The sequence below is a fragment of the Curcuma longa genome, unplaced genomic scaffold, assembly GCF_044706935.1.
Source record: "Curcuma longa cultivar G26 ecotype Majalengka, Jawa Barat unplaced genomic scaffold, ITB_CL_G26_1.1 utg509_np1212_2302976_RagTag, whole genome shotgun sequence".
NCBI classification, from domain to species: Eukaryota; Viridiplantae; Streptophyta; class Magnoliopsida; order Zingiberales; family Zingiberaceae; genus Curcuma; species Curcuma longa.
This window is the reverse complement of record NW_027435603.1, coordinates 222,696-240,609: the sequence shown is the minus strand read 5'-3', so window position 1 is coordinate 240,609 and position 17,914 is coordinate 222,696. Positions and strand designations below refer to the sequence as shown.

Sequence of the window (17,914 nt, the reverse complement as noted above, 5' to 3'; positions counted from 1 at the left end):
AGCCATTGAGATGATGAATTTCACCTTTTATTATAGTGAAACATCAATATCTTCCACTAGTGAAGCCACCACACTCATTAAAAGAGAAACTTGATTACAATAAATTTATTTAATTTTTAATTATTAAAAAATTAGCTACAATAATCTTTCATTTTTTTTCGACCAGTAAAAAAAATCAATTTCCAAAAAAACTACTAAATCTAAAGTACTAAAAAGTGACGGCAGCATCTACTCTCCAATTTGTGAACAGCAGGGGAATTATTAAAGTAAGCATTCAACGCAAAAAGTCGTAACTTTTGACGTCGCTGTCTATGATCTTCCTCGCATTAGTTTTGGTTGTAGCTTTCAGTCAGTGAATTAAGGTAAAAATAAAAACAGAGGAACGAGTGGGATTAGGTTCACAAGCAAAGTCCTGATTATAAAACAAAAAGGGAAAATAAATGAATAGATGAATTAATCAGTTCAATCGACACAGAGAATGAGAGGAGCTGTTTCTGCATCACTGGTTACCATCTTCACCTCTTCATGAATCATGGACAAGACGTGTTGTAGAGCTGTGGGCCTCTTCTCTGTTTCCTTTGTGGTATCGATTATGTCATCAGAAGCAGGAACAGTAATTGGAATGGTTGAAGATGAATTAGAAGTAGGGCAATTGGTCAATTCTCTGGCTCTCTCTGCCTCCGCCATCCAATCCGTTCTGGTCAGTGCCAAGGCCATGAGAACCGCGCACGAGGACTGCGCCGCGAGGAGTCCCAGCCACAGGCCCAGCAAACCCATCTTGCCGACGAAGCCAAGCAGCACGGCGACGGGCATCCCTACCAGGTAGAAGGAACTGAGGTTGATGTTAGCGCCAGTGGCGGGCCGCGCGCTCCCCCGGAGCACGCCGCAGCCCACCGTCTGTGGGCAGTTCCCGAGCTCGCAGAGCCCGGTGATGGGCAGCGCGAGCGCAGTGAGCTTCAGTGTCTCCGCGTCGCGGGTGAACAGCCGTCCCCACTGATGCCGCATCGACGCCGTGAACGCGGTCGCCGCGAGGCCGAGCACGATAGCGCAGGCGAGACCCGCTGTGGCCGCAGCGCGGGCCTTGGAGGGGAGGTTGGCGCCGAGCACGTTGCCGACGCGCGTGGAGACGCCGAAGCTGAGCGCTGAGGGGAAGACGTAGACGAGGGAGGTGGTCTGGATTAGGATGCCCATGGAGGCGACGGCGGCACGGGGGTGCGCGAGGAGACCGCTGAAGATGATCATGAGCTCGTACCACCACCACTCGAGGCAGACGGACACGCACGAGGGCGCTGCGAGTCGGAGCAGCGCCGGCCACCCGCGGAGGCAGTCGGTGGAGGGTCCGCCGGGCCAGGTGTCGCGGCACGCTCCGGAGCAGAGCAGGAAGAGCAACAGACAGGTGAGGAGGTTAAGGTCGGTCCAGATCATGGCAGCGGCCACGCCGGCGATGCCCAGACGGAGGTGCACTGCCAGAAGGTAAGTTAGCGGGCCATGGAGCGCGGCGCAGAAGAAGGAGCAGTAGGTGACAGGGAGGGTGATGTTCTGCGCACGGAGGAAGACGCGGAGCGGATGAAGGAAGGAGAGGAAGAGGAGGTCGGGCGCGGCGGCGGTGATGAAGATGTGCGCGGCTGAGGCGATTTTCTCGTCCTGACCGCAGCGGAGCAAGATGGAGCGGGCGTTGAGCCACAGGAGGGAGATGGGAAGGGAGGCTGAAAGAAGCAGCAGCGTGGCGCGCTGCAGGGTGAGGCCGAGAAGTCTGAGGTGGTTGCCGCCGAAGGCCTGTGCGCAGATGGGGTCCATGCCCATCGCCAGCCCGGACAACACGGAGTAGCCGGTGATGTTGGCGAACCCAATCGCCAACGAACCGGCGGCCAGCTCCAAATCGCCGAGGTACCCAAGGAAGAGCATCGAAATCATGGCGCGCGAGTAAAGCATGAGCCCCGTCACGGCGGCCGGCACCGATATCTTCCCGATGGCGCGCATCTCATCCGCTAACTAATCAACCAATTCAAACAACAGATTGGAGCAGAATTAGATCGACCATAGTCAGAATGCGTGCATGTAAAATACATAACTATGCATTAATAAAGTGCATATGATTAACCTCAGAGAGAGTCGGATGGCGATGGAGGTCATCAGGAATAGTGCTGTTCAAAAGATGAGATTTGGCGAGTGAAGGAAAGGGGGGAGAAGAGGAGGACGGAGTGGTATTGCACATCTCCTTCTGACCGCGATAAGCTCTGCTCTGGCGCTCTGCCAACAATGGAAGGCGATAATGGAGGTGGGCGAAGTCGTATCCAGTGAGCGTTTTGTTTCTTCTTCAAATTGGGAATGCGAGGGAGCAAGGCACTTAAATAGGAGGAGCAGTGAGGGACACGCGTCCATTGTTTAGACGGTCAATTGCACGACCAATCTTTGGAAAACCGGACCGACTCGATCCAGTCACCTTCCTTTTCCGGTCGAATCAGAGTGCATATTCGATACACAGGCAGGGAATATTGCCTGATGGTCACTCGTCCTCATCCAAAGAGAAACTAATCCTGATCCTGATGATGTCATGAATGAACCGAAATCAACGTCAGTGACTAAATCGTTGATGTTCAAAGCTTTTCCTTCTCTCCAGCTGCTTTGTTTGAACATTTGACGACCGACTTCACCTGATCGTGTAAGATATGTATTGGTCATGGCTATGGTGGTTGTGTGCCATCACGGTCAGCCTTCTTTGTTTTACCACACGCTTCAGAGGCAAACCCTCTTACTCCAAGTTCCAACTGCAGATTTCGTGAGTAGCACTTTGGGATGAGTTCAGAAGAGTGGTCGACTTCTAAGCCTACTCACGTACACCAAGTTATCTTTCCTTTTAAAACAGACATGGAGGGTGCTATATTTTAAAGCTGGAGCGGATTGAGAGGACAGAAGCTGGATGGGAAGCAGTAATGGACTAATGGCGAATGGTGTGCAGTGGCAAGGGGATGCTTGGCATGCATACAGACACAACTCTTATCCTAACTAACTATTTGTCATGCAGTGCAAGGTTTGAATTAACGATGTGTCTTGCGTCGTCCAATACATGTGTAAGTCGATGATAGTGGAGATTTTAGTGGTAGTATTTCGTTTGTACCATCTTGCATTATGTAGTTTTCTTTTAAAAGTTTGGTAAAGTTGCACATATTTCCTTATGCACACATACGCCACTGAAAGTTTGGTCACCTTGAGCTTGAACAAGCTTCCTCTTGGCCTTGACCAAACGCTCATAATCATTCGGCTATATATCCTCAGGTGGTGCAAGCTTAATCAATAAATTAAGAGATTATATTTAATCCATTTTGATCCTACCACAACATGACTTATACACACACATGTGAGATCCTTGTAGATTTTGTTTCTTAATAATGTTGTTATTAGTTATTGATGGATCTCACAGTTGTTTATTTGATCTTTTCACGAGTTAATTTAATTGTTTGGTGATTACCTGATTGATTGACTCTGTGATTACACTAATCACGGGACTATTTTGTTTTAGTGCCAATTTAATATTGGGCCTGAGTTTTTATTTTATTTTATGATAATCATTTAAAATATTTATTTAAAATGAAAGCCGCAAGAAAAATAATTCTTGCAATAATTTCATTGTATAAATTCAAAATTTCATTTTGCGTTTTTAAATTTGAGACTTACAGGCTGGAAGCAGCTGAGACGGTTCGTCGGGTCAAGACCGAACCGGCTCGAAGGGTCAAGACAACCGGTTTAGGTGTTAAGGGTTTAAGTTTATGTATTTAATGACGAAAGAAGTGCGGGAACTGATGCCCCTCATCCACTGTTCCGGCGAGTTCAGGCCGAATTGTCTTTCCAGATAAGGTAAGGGCGTTCTGCTCCTCTTCATTGCCTGCTGCTTGATCTTTTCCTCACTTCTTATGCTTCGCCTTTTCCGGATCCTGGTCAGATCTGATCCGGCAACGTGAAGGGTAGGTTCTCTTATTTCCATTCTTCTGATTCTCTTTCTCTCTTTCTATTTGTTTCCAGATTGTTAGATGCTGGTTTTGGTTCGGGTGGAGACTTTTAGTGCTTAGATTGGGATTGCAACTTGGTTTATTGTTCTACATTTTCTGTATCTGAGGGTGCTGCAGTTGAATATAGATTGAGGTGGGTCTTCTCTTCTCATCTTTTTCCCTCAATGCTGGTTCAGTTCAAATGTGTCTGTTCCGATCTCATGGCGGTGTGGTTGGCTAAGAGATGTGGTAGAAGCGACATCAGATTATAGGGCTCTGTTTTGGTGCGATCCCTGCGGCAGGATTAGGATAGTTCCTCCTTTTTCTACTTCTGCCTCGATATTGTGTTTTTGATGCCGAATAGGGCTTTCGAGGTTGGGTCCGAGGTGCTTTGAGTGATGGGGAGGATTCGAGAAGGGATGGCGGTTTGTGCGTGAAATCAATTGGGTCAAGTAACATTGTGCTCAAGTCAAGTTTGGGTTAATTAATTTGAATAAAACGAATGGTTTGTTTTCCACGGGAAATTTTAGTATTACATTTTATTTTCTACATATTTTCCCTTTTTCTGATATACTATTTTTTTTCTAATTTCTTTCAGATGCTTAAGTAAAAAGTTTCCTTTGGAATGGTTGACGTTGAGCACTTCCTGGATGCTGCAGAGAAGTTTGGAATATATTTTCCTGGTAATGATTTTCTGATGCTTTATTGTTTATTACCTCATGGGTCCTCTTTTACCTTACAGTTACTCAATGGTGATCAAAATTCAGATTCTATATACTAAAACGGCCACATATTTTTAGGATTTCTTGCTAAATTCGTTCTATGTACCAAAGTCTACTATTCCAGTGACCTCTTGGCTTCAATATGTTTTTTATTTCAATATAGAGCGATGGGTAATCTCATTAGTTAACATTATCTCTGTCAGAAGTTGGTTATGGTGTTTTTGTGAAGAAAAAAAAATTAATATCAAACAATGAGTTACTATACTCTTGAGTGGTTTGTTTTATAGCACTTTCTACCATCATTCAGTTGAATTTACCAATTGGAAAGACATGTTACGAGGGTACAATACTCAAATCTGAACAAGTATTTGAGTTAATTATGCTTTCATTTGATCTATGCATTGCACCTGATTCTGTTTCATAATCATATGAAATGGTATGATCCTTCAATACATAACCTACAGAAAAGTACCGAAGACTTCAGTTTACTTTTCAAGTCAATGAGAGTCTGTTTTCCAATTTGTCTCTAATAGTAGACGCTTTGACTTTGATTATTTCCTCCATGAATTGTGGTATTTTTCTCCAGTTGGTTCAACATACATTATAAACTTGATCAGGACTTGCAATTTAATTTGATCGGTTCATACTTCATCACCAAATTGCCAATAAAAGCACACAATAATATTAACTTCAAATCCAGTTTCACTATTTGTTGCATCATGTATGAATTAAATGCTGTCAATTTACCTACGGTTACTGTTATTCTACTTTTTCGCTTATATATTTCATATTGATTTGCTTGACTTCTAACATGAATTATAAGTCAATTCTTTTAGCAAATTTTACCCTTTTTTAGTTTTCAAGACTGCTTGGTAGTAACCTAAGCTTGAAGGAGTAAGGAAGTCATGGCTAGTAAATGGTCACTCATTTGCCTTCCCAGGTTGGAATTGTATGATTTGGTACATGATATTTTGGTGTCTGCACGTTTGCACGCCAAATCTTATCATGATATTTGGCACAAATTAGGTTTTTTATTTTATTTTTAATATGACTCTCTGAATATTGATGGCTCAGCTATACCTATCCTCAATTACATGAGTCAAAATAATAGTTTTCTACAGATTAATCATTGAATAGTATATCATCCATTGAATATATTTGTGTGATATTTGATTAAAGAACAAGCATCATTTTTATTATATTTCTATATATATATATATTTTCTTATCAATGCATTGAATTGGGAAGATCAAATCAAGAGGTCGAGTTGTGTCACTTTAAAACAATATCGTGTTATTGACTTCTGTTTAACCAAAAATTTTTGTACATTGCCCGCTCTCAAATGTTGATCACGTTCGAAAAATGGTTAGGAGGTGATCCACGTGAGTTTGTACATTTAAATAAATATTTTGTCCTGGCTCTTAAGCCTACTACTTCTAAAGCCATATCCAAATCTTATTGGCCAATTGAGACTCTGAACCATCACATCATTTTGACAATTGGCCAAATTGTCAAGAAATCCTCCGATATTGCTGTCATTCTAATTGACTTAATCCTTTGAATGAGTTGGAATTAGAAAGAATGTGTCGAATATTCTTGCTTCCTTATTTATATTTATTTTCCTATTTTAATTGTTCCTTTTTTAAGGAGATTTGATAAGTTATCTTTCCTTATTTTCTAGATGAGGTGTCATATATAACTAACACTGTATATATAACTAAGACTGTATAATATAATTTTTGTGAGTTAATACAATTTTCATTTCCAACAGAGTGGAAGATATTTTCTTCAACATATAAAAGTCTATTTTATTTTTCATGCCAAAGTCTAACCATTCTTTTTTTACGTTGCCTATATTAAGTTATATGTACATCTCCATTGGAAAATTTTAGGTACACGAATTGGCTCATAAACATTCTAGTAGGTTTCTGAAAATCGTCCACTGACCATTGAATTTAAGTACTTAAGTAAAACTTCATTAGGTTCATTTTTGATATTTCGTTAGTAGGTTCAATGCATATGGTACCTAAACTATGATACATAAATCTTGAATACTTGAAAATTCTAATAAATTTGTACTTTGGTTGGTCATTTTAATGCAATCACCATGATCACCTGCGATAAAATCAACATATCATTAAAGGCAAAATTACAATCGTTAAAGTTAATAAGAGATGTTCTTGTATATTTATATTTAAATACTATCTTCATCTGTGAATAAGCACATTGAAGATGAGGGGATTGACTTGACCAGCGCAACATATAAATAGAAAATACAAATATTAACAATTCAAGTATATACATGGATGTCAAGTTGAAGGCAATGATCAGTCATTTGTCCAACACTCTTAGAAAAGAGATTATATTTGATGGTTGTGAAAAAAAGCCCGGGCCACAAAGCCAAGTTACTTGACCCATGGTAACGATGATCATTGTGCATCAGATCTATACCCATATATCCAAATCATCTCGCTTAACAAGCCAAGAATAGGAGAACCACTAAGCTAGGAAGGATCTTCATCACAACTGATTTATACCAATTAGGCAAGAGGAAAAATTTTCTTGTTGGAATTTCAAACAACATTAGGTAACATTAGCAACTTAGGACTTTTTAAAATTCAGATGATAAACATGCAATAGCTATAAGGACTGAATTAAGATAAAGATGTACAAAATTCAGGGGCCAAATTGAGATTTTGAAACTTGAGAGGCCAAACAGATTATGGACTGTTTTTAATGAATATGTCTTGTGGTCCAAAGCAATTCTTTCTATGCAACAGACTCGTTTGTGATAACCGAAGTCAATAAACTGTGATTAAAGATTTTTGTTGGATGTGATGATGGTGTCTAGAGATCCATTCAATTTATCAACCAAGGTTCTCCAATTTAAGTGGCACCTAACTTTCTCTTTTAAAAAGAACAGATATGTGTTCAATTGGAGGATTTCCACTGCTCAGTGGTGTTTTTCATGGGCATAATTTGTAGTTTATTGTCATTAATAAATAGCAAGGGTTTGTTTTAACTTTCAATTTCAGTGTGTAGTAACTGTGCTGCGCCATGAGGTATGGGATTTTCTCTCCATTCCAAATAGCCCTAAGCTTTAGTACTTGTGTGAAAATATTTTCCATAGTTATGAAATTTGGAGATGATAAATATAGCCATTTTGGGATCTTTTGGGAATATCATATAGTGGTTATCTAGTTGATGAAGTTTTGGTTAGGTTGTTTTAAAGTAGGAAATATAAAACCATTATTTTCGCCACTTATCAATTTTTATAGATGGTTTTGAGAGCCTCTAGTAGAAAGAGTAGTGATGTAGGAAATCTCAGATCTGCAAGGAGAAGAGAGAAACAGGAAATGTGCCTTGCAGGGTTGCACTATGAGGATCAAGTCAAATACAAATATGAGACAAGGCATAAGTGGAAAAAGTTTAGGGGGAATTGCATACCTAACTCAATTGAATGTGGGGCTATTTATAGTCAATGGGAAGAACCTAGGCGACCGGCCAATTTGATAAGTAGGCCTGTGTCTTGTTCTTGTTGAGGTCCAAAATTATCCATTTTTTGAACTCAAATCTCCGGCCATAATATCAGAGCATTCTTCAAACCAAAGATATTATTGGTTTGAGGAAAAAAAGTTATTGTGTTATTCTTCTTATATAGGGTTCCAATGGCTTAGGTATTTCAAGAACAGTATTATTCTAGACCTGAGATTTTCTGTTTATTATTGTTCAGAAACATAGTCCTAAAATATTTCTTTGATTTTATACATATATAATCAATTCTACTGATTGTCTGATGTAGTAGGTATGCTAGATGAGAAACAAGAAGTCTTTTTTTCTTCTTTTTCTGTATATATTAATCTATGCATTTTTATTTCCAGAGTAACAATTGTGATGAGGTGTAATGCTTGTTGGAGAGAATTGGAAGGTCGAGCGGTATCGACCACTTGTGGTCATCTCTTCTGTATCCGCTTCTAATTTCAAACACGCAATCAACTTTAGTGATTGAAATACAGTCTCCAACATAAATGTGCAACATCATTTTCCTTAACTTATGAATAAGGCAATGAAGACGCAAACAAGTTAGTAAGCAATGATGCTGCCTGTCCAATTTGTGATCAAGTACTCTCCAAAAGGTGTGACACTTTATTCAACACTGGTTCCTTTTATTTTATTTTATTTTTACTTTTAACTAGTAAGTATGAGTTTAATGTTTTTTGAACTATTTTGCTTTAGAGGAAGGAACACATTTTGTGTTTATGAGAGACATCTTCACTCTTTTTTCTCTGTGTGCTTGTTCTTGGTCTTTTTCTTGCTATTATGATTAACCATCTGTTTTGTCACCAGTCTTATGAGGCCGGTCGATATAAATCCTAGTGATGAATGGATCAATGTAAGATATGCTTGATTAATTGCTTGAACGTGCAATGTCTGTCTTTGCTCCAGTTTACACTGGGTTTTTCTTCTTTTGCAGATGTCAATGGCTGGAGTTTCTCCACAAATACGTATCCCATAGCCTTTCACTGATAATGCCATTGATTGACTCTCAAAACACCCCACTAGTGTGGAATATATAGATTTCTCATTTTCATGAAGTCATTAAAAGTTGCACTAGTTCTAACACTTGTAAATTACTCATTTTCATAATGCTTTTGCATGTTCATGCAAGATCAATGCTGTGGGTGCTCTGCTCTGTCTGATGGTTGTCTTAATGGAGCCTGGCAAATGGGTGAAAATGATGTCTTTAACTTCTTTGTCAAAACAGAACTATTTCATCTTTCTTCCTTGACTTCAAAATAATCAGTCATGAAGAGTGCATACAGGAGTGTAATGTTTTACATTGGACAAAAGGAACTTGAAATGAACTTTAAGATGAACAAGATAGTTGCACAGTGCCGGCAGAAATGTGAGGTTATGCAAGAAAAGTTTACTGAAAAACTGGAACAAGTACACACTGCATATCAAAAAATAGCTAAAAGGTGCCAAATGATGGAACAAGAGATAGAGAACTTATCAAAGGATAAGAAGGAATTGCAAGAAAAATATGCTGAAAAATCCAGGTTGATTCCAAAAGTTTTTTTGCTCATTTAAATAGTCATATTCTATGATTTACCTTCAGTGTTACACTTGGTTGAGGATGGCTCAAGTTCTAACATACTTATTCCAAAATCAGGCAGAAGAGAAAACTTGATGAGATGTATGATCAACTAAGAACTGAGTATGATTCTATGAAACGTTCATCAATACAACCAGCCAACAAATTTTTTGCTAGAACTGAGCCAGAGTTGTTCTCAGGTACGGCTAATATGATGGATTTTGGTTAATTCTTCTTTAAATTTGTTTTTATTGCTTTTTTTTTCTTCCCAAAACTTTACTATTAGGTTTGAACTCAGACTAGTTTGTTATAACATCAAGCAGCGAGCAAATGAAACTTTTTAGTTTAGACTAGTTTATTATAACATCAAGCGGAGAGCTAATGAAACTTTTTAAGCTCTCTCGAAAAGTACCAGATGATTTATTTGTCGCAGATCGACTGGTTTTTACTCCTGAAACTCCAGGAAGGAGAGAGGAGATGTGGCCATCGACAAAGAACACTAATTTGGAAGCCTTTGAACTTTCCGGTGGCTCACCAGCAAAAACAACAGCTGGTCCTGTTGAGTCTGGAACAAGAAGGCAACTACGTCCTCCATTTGGATCTGGTATAAGCAACCCCGCAGCAACTCTGCGCAACCTCATAATTTCACCGATGAAGAGGCCCCAACTTTCCCGTAATCATGCTCGCTTATTCACATGAAGCCTGTACACCCCTGGCATGTCTTGAGATGGCATTTTCCCCTAACATGGCCTTTTATCAGGCACTTTCTGTTGATATTTTTTTTTAAAAAAAAAGATATAGTGATCTAGAAGGATGAGCAACGTGAATACTTGATCTTCTTTATAGACATCTGAAAACTTTATGCCATTGATTAACCAGATATTCAACGTCCTAGCGTGGTTAGAACACTAGTCTCCATTGTTCAGACAACTTGGAGCCCTCACTTCTCTTTATATGTATTGTTCGACTCTAGTTTGATCTCAGTGTTTAAACAGGGGAAGTTAATATTTCGATTACGAAAAGAGACATTAGATGTTTACCTGGCTTATTAAAATAGGAATTTGAGAGGATGCCAAAAGCCTTGGTACTCTTAACACTGAATATTGATTGCTGAACAGAAACCACAAGTTGACTTATGCTATAGGTTAACTTAATTTTTTTTAAAAAATCTAAAAATCACAAGTTGAGAGTTAGTCTTTCTAAACTAGGTCTATGATTGGTACCAAATTTAGCCTCATTTGTGATTGCATATTCGATCATGATTCGAGTTAAGTTGTTTATTGTGAATTCATTCACAAGTGTGATATTTCAAATTAATTTAAAATTTAAAAATTAATTTGGAACTAAAATTGAAATATTTTAAATCAATAAATAATAATAATTTTTGTATAAAGTAAATTCATAATTATTTTTCAAATTTAATTTTAAGATATAAAATTAAGTTTTTAAATTTATTTTAAAAATTAATTTCTCTTAAGATTTTCTAAAGAAAATCTAATTTAGTTTATGAAATAAATTCGAATTTTCTAATCCCTAAATTTTAAATTTTGAATGATAATTTTTAATTATTTGATCTAAGTTAATTTAAATTGATCAATTCAGCTAAAATTTGGTTTTAAAAGTTCATTTTATTTTATCCCTTTTGATGCAATCCTGATAAATTCGGTTGGATCATCACCCGCTACTATATTCGTGCACGGATCTTCTTTGATCTCAACTTTTGACAACTCTTGATGATCACAGTTATTGTACGCTGCGGCACAACCACCCCTGATAAGGCATTTTACACCGAAGGTGATACCTGACTTACAATCTAACCATGTCAAGTGTACGACTCCATTATCGTACAATGTAGCTCCGCCTGACTAGCCGAGTTGCGGTTCCCAACTCATGTTGTCCATGAAGGACACACCTACCAAGTTGTAATTGGTTATGATAAATCAATCCGCGAGAATCAAAATGCCCTTGCCGAGTTCCCGTGGCCTCACTTTTGTGATTCTGCAATGTTTAAATAAATAACGACGCCTTAACAAAAACACAGATTTTTTTTTTCTTTTTTCTTTTCCTTTAGAACACACGCACACACATGGGCATGAGATCCGATCAAACTCTTACAATGTACATATTCCTGAAATGATTTCTCTCCTTTAGCTCCAATAATTACTTGAAAATCATTCTCATTTCTTTGGATTCTCTCACAGATGGAAGGTTTAAACAAAGGTGGACCAGTTAATCATGTCCTTGTTGGCTGTAAAGTATGGTCTGACTTCATTCTTTAACACCAAAACTAGATACGCTAAGATGCTTAGATCAGTAACATGTGATCTGAGATGGATCATTTGGTACATTCCTATCACATTATGTCTGTGCATCTGGACAATTAGAGCATTATTGAGCCTTAATTTATATGACAAATAACTCAAGAGGGACGTCCAATTTAGAACATTTGGAAAGAAACCAAGAAATAAAATGGAGAGTACATAGTACGCATGCATGTATCATTTTGAACAGCCCAGTTGCTGTATTATTGGACATAATATATATAGGTGTTTCATGTGCCCTTGAGATGCATCCAAGATCATTTATTTTGCATCTGGCTGAAAAAAATAATGATTCAGATCCGAGATTAATGCAGGGATTACCTGCATTAATTATATTGGCTAAGGTAGCAAGTTGTGGTTTTAAAAATGTACTTCATATTTTGCTTCATCATGTTAGGCAATTGGGTCTGGTAGAAGTTCCTTAGATGATTTAGTGATATAAAATATTACAAAAATAAAGGTAGAAGTAGAACCCCAGTGAAATTTGCTGTTTAATTTAGCTGCAAATTAAAGTATTTGGAGGTTCTTCGAGTCACTTTGTGCTCTCCAACAATCTTGGAGAAAATTCTGAGAGCAATTATTCAGCTATAAATTGGCATATATATCAATAATTTCTTCTCCAGTAATCAAGCTATGAACTACATTGAGTTGCTGACACGACAGGCAATGCATGGCATGTGTCTAGCACAAAAGCAAAAATAAAATAAAATTGACTACTGTGTACATTAGCTGTTGTAGAGCAACTTCCAAGTCACCATATTGCATTTTCTTAATAAATAAACTATTGGGCCAAATGGAGATGGAGAAAGAGAGCAGTCTCCTAGCTATATATATATATATATATATATATATATATATATATATATATATATATATATATCAACAACACATTAAAGTGTAGGTCTATCTAAAATTACAAAAGAAGATTATTGTTTTAACAAAGTCAAGTGCTTAGCTTCTGCTTCAAGGTTGCCTCTTCTTTCTTGCTTTCTTTGATTTGAAGTAGCTGAAAAGACCTGCGATTCTTTCTCTTTTATGATTGATTTGCTGTCTGTATTTGGCTCTTGCAGAGGAAGAACCAATTTCTCATCATGGAAGCATTGGAGTCTCCATGCTATTCAGACATGGTAAGGACTATGCAGTTTGGTACATGGCAATTCTGATTCCTTTAGTTCCATCAGGAAGCCGAATGAGTGAAAAATTGCTTCTTTTTGGTGGAATTGGCAGGGAATGGATCACAGCTTCCTCGAACAGTGGGAGTTGACCTCGTTGGCTCACGAGTTCAATGCAGAAGAGCATTTAGGAGTCGCACTTCGACACGACTTGGAACGATGCCCCTCTTCAGAAAGCTACAGCTCCTATGCGTCAGTCAGACCCAAGAAGATAGCCAAAACCAACAGCTGGAGTTCTTCCACCACCACCGAGCTCAACTCTGTTCTGCTGCCGGATGCATCAGCATCAGGCCCAAAGATCCTATCTTTCGGCAACCCGGTCTGTGCCTTCCGCGGCAGTCTTGTTTCCGAGCCCAAAGAAGAGATGGATGTGCCGGTTGCCAAGGGACCAAAGAGAGGAAGAACAACTTCTCATAACCAGGAGCACATCATGGCTGAGAGGAAGAGAAGGGAGAAGCTCAGCCAGCGGTTCATCGCCCTATCCGCCATTGTTCCAGGCCTAAAGAAGGTATGTACAACGACAATTTGGTCTTGGGTTTGCACAAAATCATGCATCTTCGCTAATATCTCTCAAACTTGTTTGATGCAAAAGAAGGACAAGGCATCTGTTCTTGGGGATGGCATCAAGTACCTGAAGCAGCTCCAGGAGAAGGTGCAGTCCCTGGAAGAGCAAATTGCGAAAAGGAATGTCGAGTCCGCAGTGCTTGTGAGGAAGTCTCAGCTGTCTAGTGATGATGATAGCTCATCCTGTGACGAGAATTGCAATGAGGGTCATGACGAGTCCCTTCCAGAGATTGAAGCCAAGGTTTGTGATAAGTCCATTTTGATCAAGATTCACTGCGAGAACAAGAAAGGAGCGTTGGTGAGAGTGATATCGGAGATCGAGAAGCTCCGCCTCTCGGTGATGAACACGAATGTGATGACCTTCACTGGAGCTTCTCTTGACATCACTGTAATGACTCAGGCAAGATCCTCAACTGCTGCTCCTTTCGCTTTTTCATATTTGGTTTTATCTGCAAATAACAGAAAATTCTTTTTGCGGATTTCCGCAGATGGAAGAGGAATTCTGCATCACAGCCAAAGATTTGGTGAAGAAGTTGAACTCAGCTTTCAGGCAATTCATGTGAGGAAGTGAATGAATGGTTGTTTTCTTTTTAACTAGGCATCTATCTGACGACAAGGATTGGTAAACCCACCATTTTCACTGGTTTTTGCTGCATGTTTTTGTCTTCGGATTACAACTTCCTCTTCTCTCTTAATCTTTTTTTGCATGGTTAAATTAAAGCTACTGATCATGTTTTTCAGAAGAGAAGAATGGAATATTTATTTGTCTTCTTTTAATAGTATGTTTGAGGACGTCAATGGGGAAATTGAGTTTTCTTAACCTTTCTTATCTTCCCCTTCTTAAAACCTCTCTCTGGTTCAAATTGAATGTTTGAAGTCTGAAGCTTGACTTGGAGAGACAAATGGTGGCCTTATATTTGGGCAATAACAATCTTAATTTGTTTCAGAAGACTGTAATAATGATCTTTCTTAATTTAGTGCCAAATGAATAATTCTCAATTGTATCATTTTTTGGCAACTACAAGCATCTCGTGGACACTTGAAGTTTGACAAGAAGTTTCAGAAATCAGTTTCTTTGTACGTTGCTAATTTCCTTTTTTTTTATTAAAATTACGATTAGCATTCCTTGTTGTTACTCCATGTAATTTTTTATTTCAAAAAATTGAATTAATTAAATGACATAGAAGTTCTTAAAGCTATTTAAAAGTTTATTTATTTAATAGTCTATATATTAAACCAAATTATAGATCATGTTACAAATAATAGTTTCATTAGTTTGTAATGCATAGAGGTGACAATAGATTACCATTGATCTAGATATGATGTAATGGTTTGTGGTGCATATAGAGCAAATGATTGATTTCGTGTGTGATATTTAGTTTGGCTCGTTAGCCTAGGAATTTTAACAATTATATTTAAAGAAATTTAAAATAATAAAAAATAGGAATTAAATATCATTCAAAAATATATAAAAATTTAAAAATAGAGCAAATGGACACACACACACACACAAAACAATTCTTCAAGTAGTAAGTAGTGTATGCACTCGTTCGAATAGACACATAATTTGGAAAACAATTCTTCACGTAGTGCGCTCGCGCACGCACACACACACTCTCTTTGGATTGGTAATTTCCGAGTATAGTTGACAAACTTCATTGATGTGCATCTTCGAGGAGTAGTTGTAAGATCAATAAAAAAATTACACTTTCTTTCTTGAAGATAGTATTATCCCTCCTAAATATTTATAGTTATCGATAATTATCTTTCAAAATATAATGACTTTTATCTTGAAACAAGACATTCTAAATTATAAGATATAACAAACTTTTAATACCTTAAATAAGATAATAGAGAGAAGAGCTAAAGAGGAGAGAACCGCACTTGAAATTGAGTATAAAAAATCTATTAGTTTAAAATTCAAATATTGGGAGGGAAAAAGCCCTCACATAGGCGTTGTTGGGTTGAAATTGGGCCCCAATAGAATAGGTAAATTGAAAGCCCAATTTCATGTGTTGAATTAGATGTTATCCAACCTAATTTTATTTGCACAATACATAATTTTCTCTTCTTTTAAATTTATAGTGAACATGATTGAATTATCACTGTTCTATTCGTATATTAAATTCTATAACCTGATTCCTTAATAATATATTTGTTCTCTATGTAAGGTTTTCGTAACTAGATCTGTATATTTTTTTGACTTTAAATAGTCGATAAAAATTACTCACTATAAAATTAACTATTTAATGATATTATGTTTGCAGGGAGATGCAAGTGAGTATTCGAAACTTTATTGATAGATTTAACTAATTAAGTTAGGAATCAATAATGGGAATATAATGATATGATAGTGGAGATAATTAATAACAAATATCCCTCCTAAAATGCCCTAAGATTTATTTCTATTTTCTTAAAAAAACATTTTTATTTGTAGCAAATGATTTAGATGATAAATCTTAAGGATAAAATAATTTAATCTTAAGTAGAAAATTTTGATAATGAAACCAAAAAAAATAGAGATATCTTAACTCTTATAAAATTTTTTAAAAAATTATTAAATATTAAAGATATTTTAAAAACTACCCCATCAGTAATTGCAGTTTTAATTTATAGGTCTTGGACGGAACGGTTGAATCATGGTTCACATAATCGAACCTTATCTTTTTGCGTCATCTTCAAAGCTTTCATTTAACTCTTGAAGACTTTTCATGGCTCAAACGTTGCAGGATTGCTGTTTCCAGCTTTGTTGGGCACGATGATCTTCGACCTGTCAATCTGATCTAAGTCGATACTAAAAATATTGAATTAGGGTTGACGATTTTTGAATTGGATTTGGTTGGATTGAGTTCGGTTTGAATCCGAATTGACCTAAGTTTACCTGATTTTAAGATTTAAGGGGGTTTTGGATTAAATTAAATTTTATTTTAAAAATTAAGATGTTTTTGTATATTAATAAGAGAAGGTTAGTATGACATGATGAAATATTAAGATAAAAATGAAAAATTATTAGAAAAAGAATAAAAAAATTAATCGGATTGATTGGATTATCCAGGTTCGGATTTAAGATTTTCAAGTTAAGTTCGAGTTCGAGTCAAGTTTGGATTAAGATTTTTTATAATATCCTTCTTTCAATCCGATTTGGACCCATCTAACTCAATCCGATTTGAACTCATCTGATCCACCTAAATTGACACTCCTACTTCCTAATAAGACCTCCTTGTATCTCCTTCAAGCCTTTCACATGGAAGTATTTTCAAAGATGTTATCATATTCTAATATTATCGATTAGCACTTCGAACCTTTTTTATAATTAAGTTCATAGTTTTTTTAGTATATTCATCATCTATAATTGAGCTGCATATTGATGCATAGTTATATATTCAATTTCAGTGGCCGATAGAGCTACACAGTATTATTTTCCATTGCTCCAACTAATTTAGCACTGACCTAAAAATTGATAGTTTCCACTTATACTTTTTTTAAAATCTAATTTACATCATGTATAATCTGAATCAGTAGATCCAATTAAGTTGAAGTTATCATGAGAAGAATGATCAATGACCAACACCATAAACATTGAAACAGGATGATACAATTGTAAGGCCAATGAAATCTTGGTCAAAGCCTCTGGGATAAGGTTCAATTGGTTACTGTGGGGTAGATATTACTACAATGAACAAGAGTCGAATTTCGATGAAGTCGAGAAAAATATGCTCTTCCACGGTAGCCAATTAAAATTTCTCAATTTACTTTCTTATAGATGATTGTGAGACCGACTGTGTGGGATCGTTAGGTGGCGGATTCTAATTACTCTATTGCTACAATGAAACCTTGATCAAGCAACATCAAGATTCTACCGACATCTACAAGAAAATTAGGAAGCACCTTATTGAGAAGAGCTCAAGCTTCAGTGTTAGAAGAATAGAAGAAAAAGGAATAAAGAAACCGTTGTATTTACTAATTATACACTTACTGTGGTGGTATATATAACCGCGCGCAACTATTGCACTAGACAGTGCTGAACACATGCTTCATTAATAAGAGCATCTTT

At 37.3% G+C, this 17,914-nt stretch overlaps 3 protein-coding genes across 3 annotated transcripts; 2 read left to right on the top strand and 1 right to left on the bottom strand.

The window, feature by feature from the left end:
• Positions 1-462: 462 nt before the first annotated feature.
• LOC141820644 (protein DETOXIFICATION 48-like) lies at positions 463-2,215 on the bottom strand. The gene is made up of 2 exons (XM_074708000.1): positions 2,102-2,215; positions 463-1,992 (listed from the first exon to the last, which is right to left on the bottom strand). Exons 1-2 carry the CDS (start codon positions 2,213-2,215, stop codon positions 463-465), a joined length of 1,644 nt encoding a protein of 547 aa, XP_074564101.1.
• Positions 2,216-4,585: 2,370 nt separating this feature from the next.
• Positions 4,586-10,517, top strand: LOC141820725 (E3 ubiquitin-protein ligase CCNB1IP1 homolog). Its single transcript, XM_074708095.1, has 8 exons — positions 4,586-4,669; positions 8,590-8,672; positions 8,772-8,844; positions 9,056-9,101; positions 9,183-9,213; positions 9,513-9,768; positions 9,882-10,003; positions 10,237-10,517. Exons 2-8 carry the CDS (start codon positions 8,603-8,605, stop codon positions 10,500-10,502), a joined length of 864 nt encoding a protein of 287 aa, XP_074564196.1. The 5' UTR covers positions 4,586-4,669; positions 8,590-8,602; the 3' UTR covers positions 10,503-10,517.
• Positions 10,518-13,215: 2,698 nt separating this feature from the next.
• Positions 13,216-14,423, top strand: LOC141820687 (transcription factor bHLH25-like). Its single transcript, XM_074708053.1, has 4 exons — positions 13,216-13,251; positions 13,352-13,804; positions 13,889-14,260; positions 14,349-14,423. The coding sequence occupies exons 1-4, from the start codon at positions 13,216-13,218 to the stop codon at positions 14,421-14,423; spliced, it is 936 nt and encodes a 311-aa protein (XP_074564154.1).
• Positions 14,424-17,914: the final 3,491 nt, after the last annotated feature.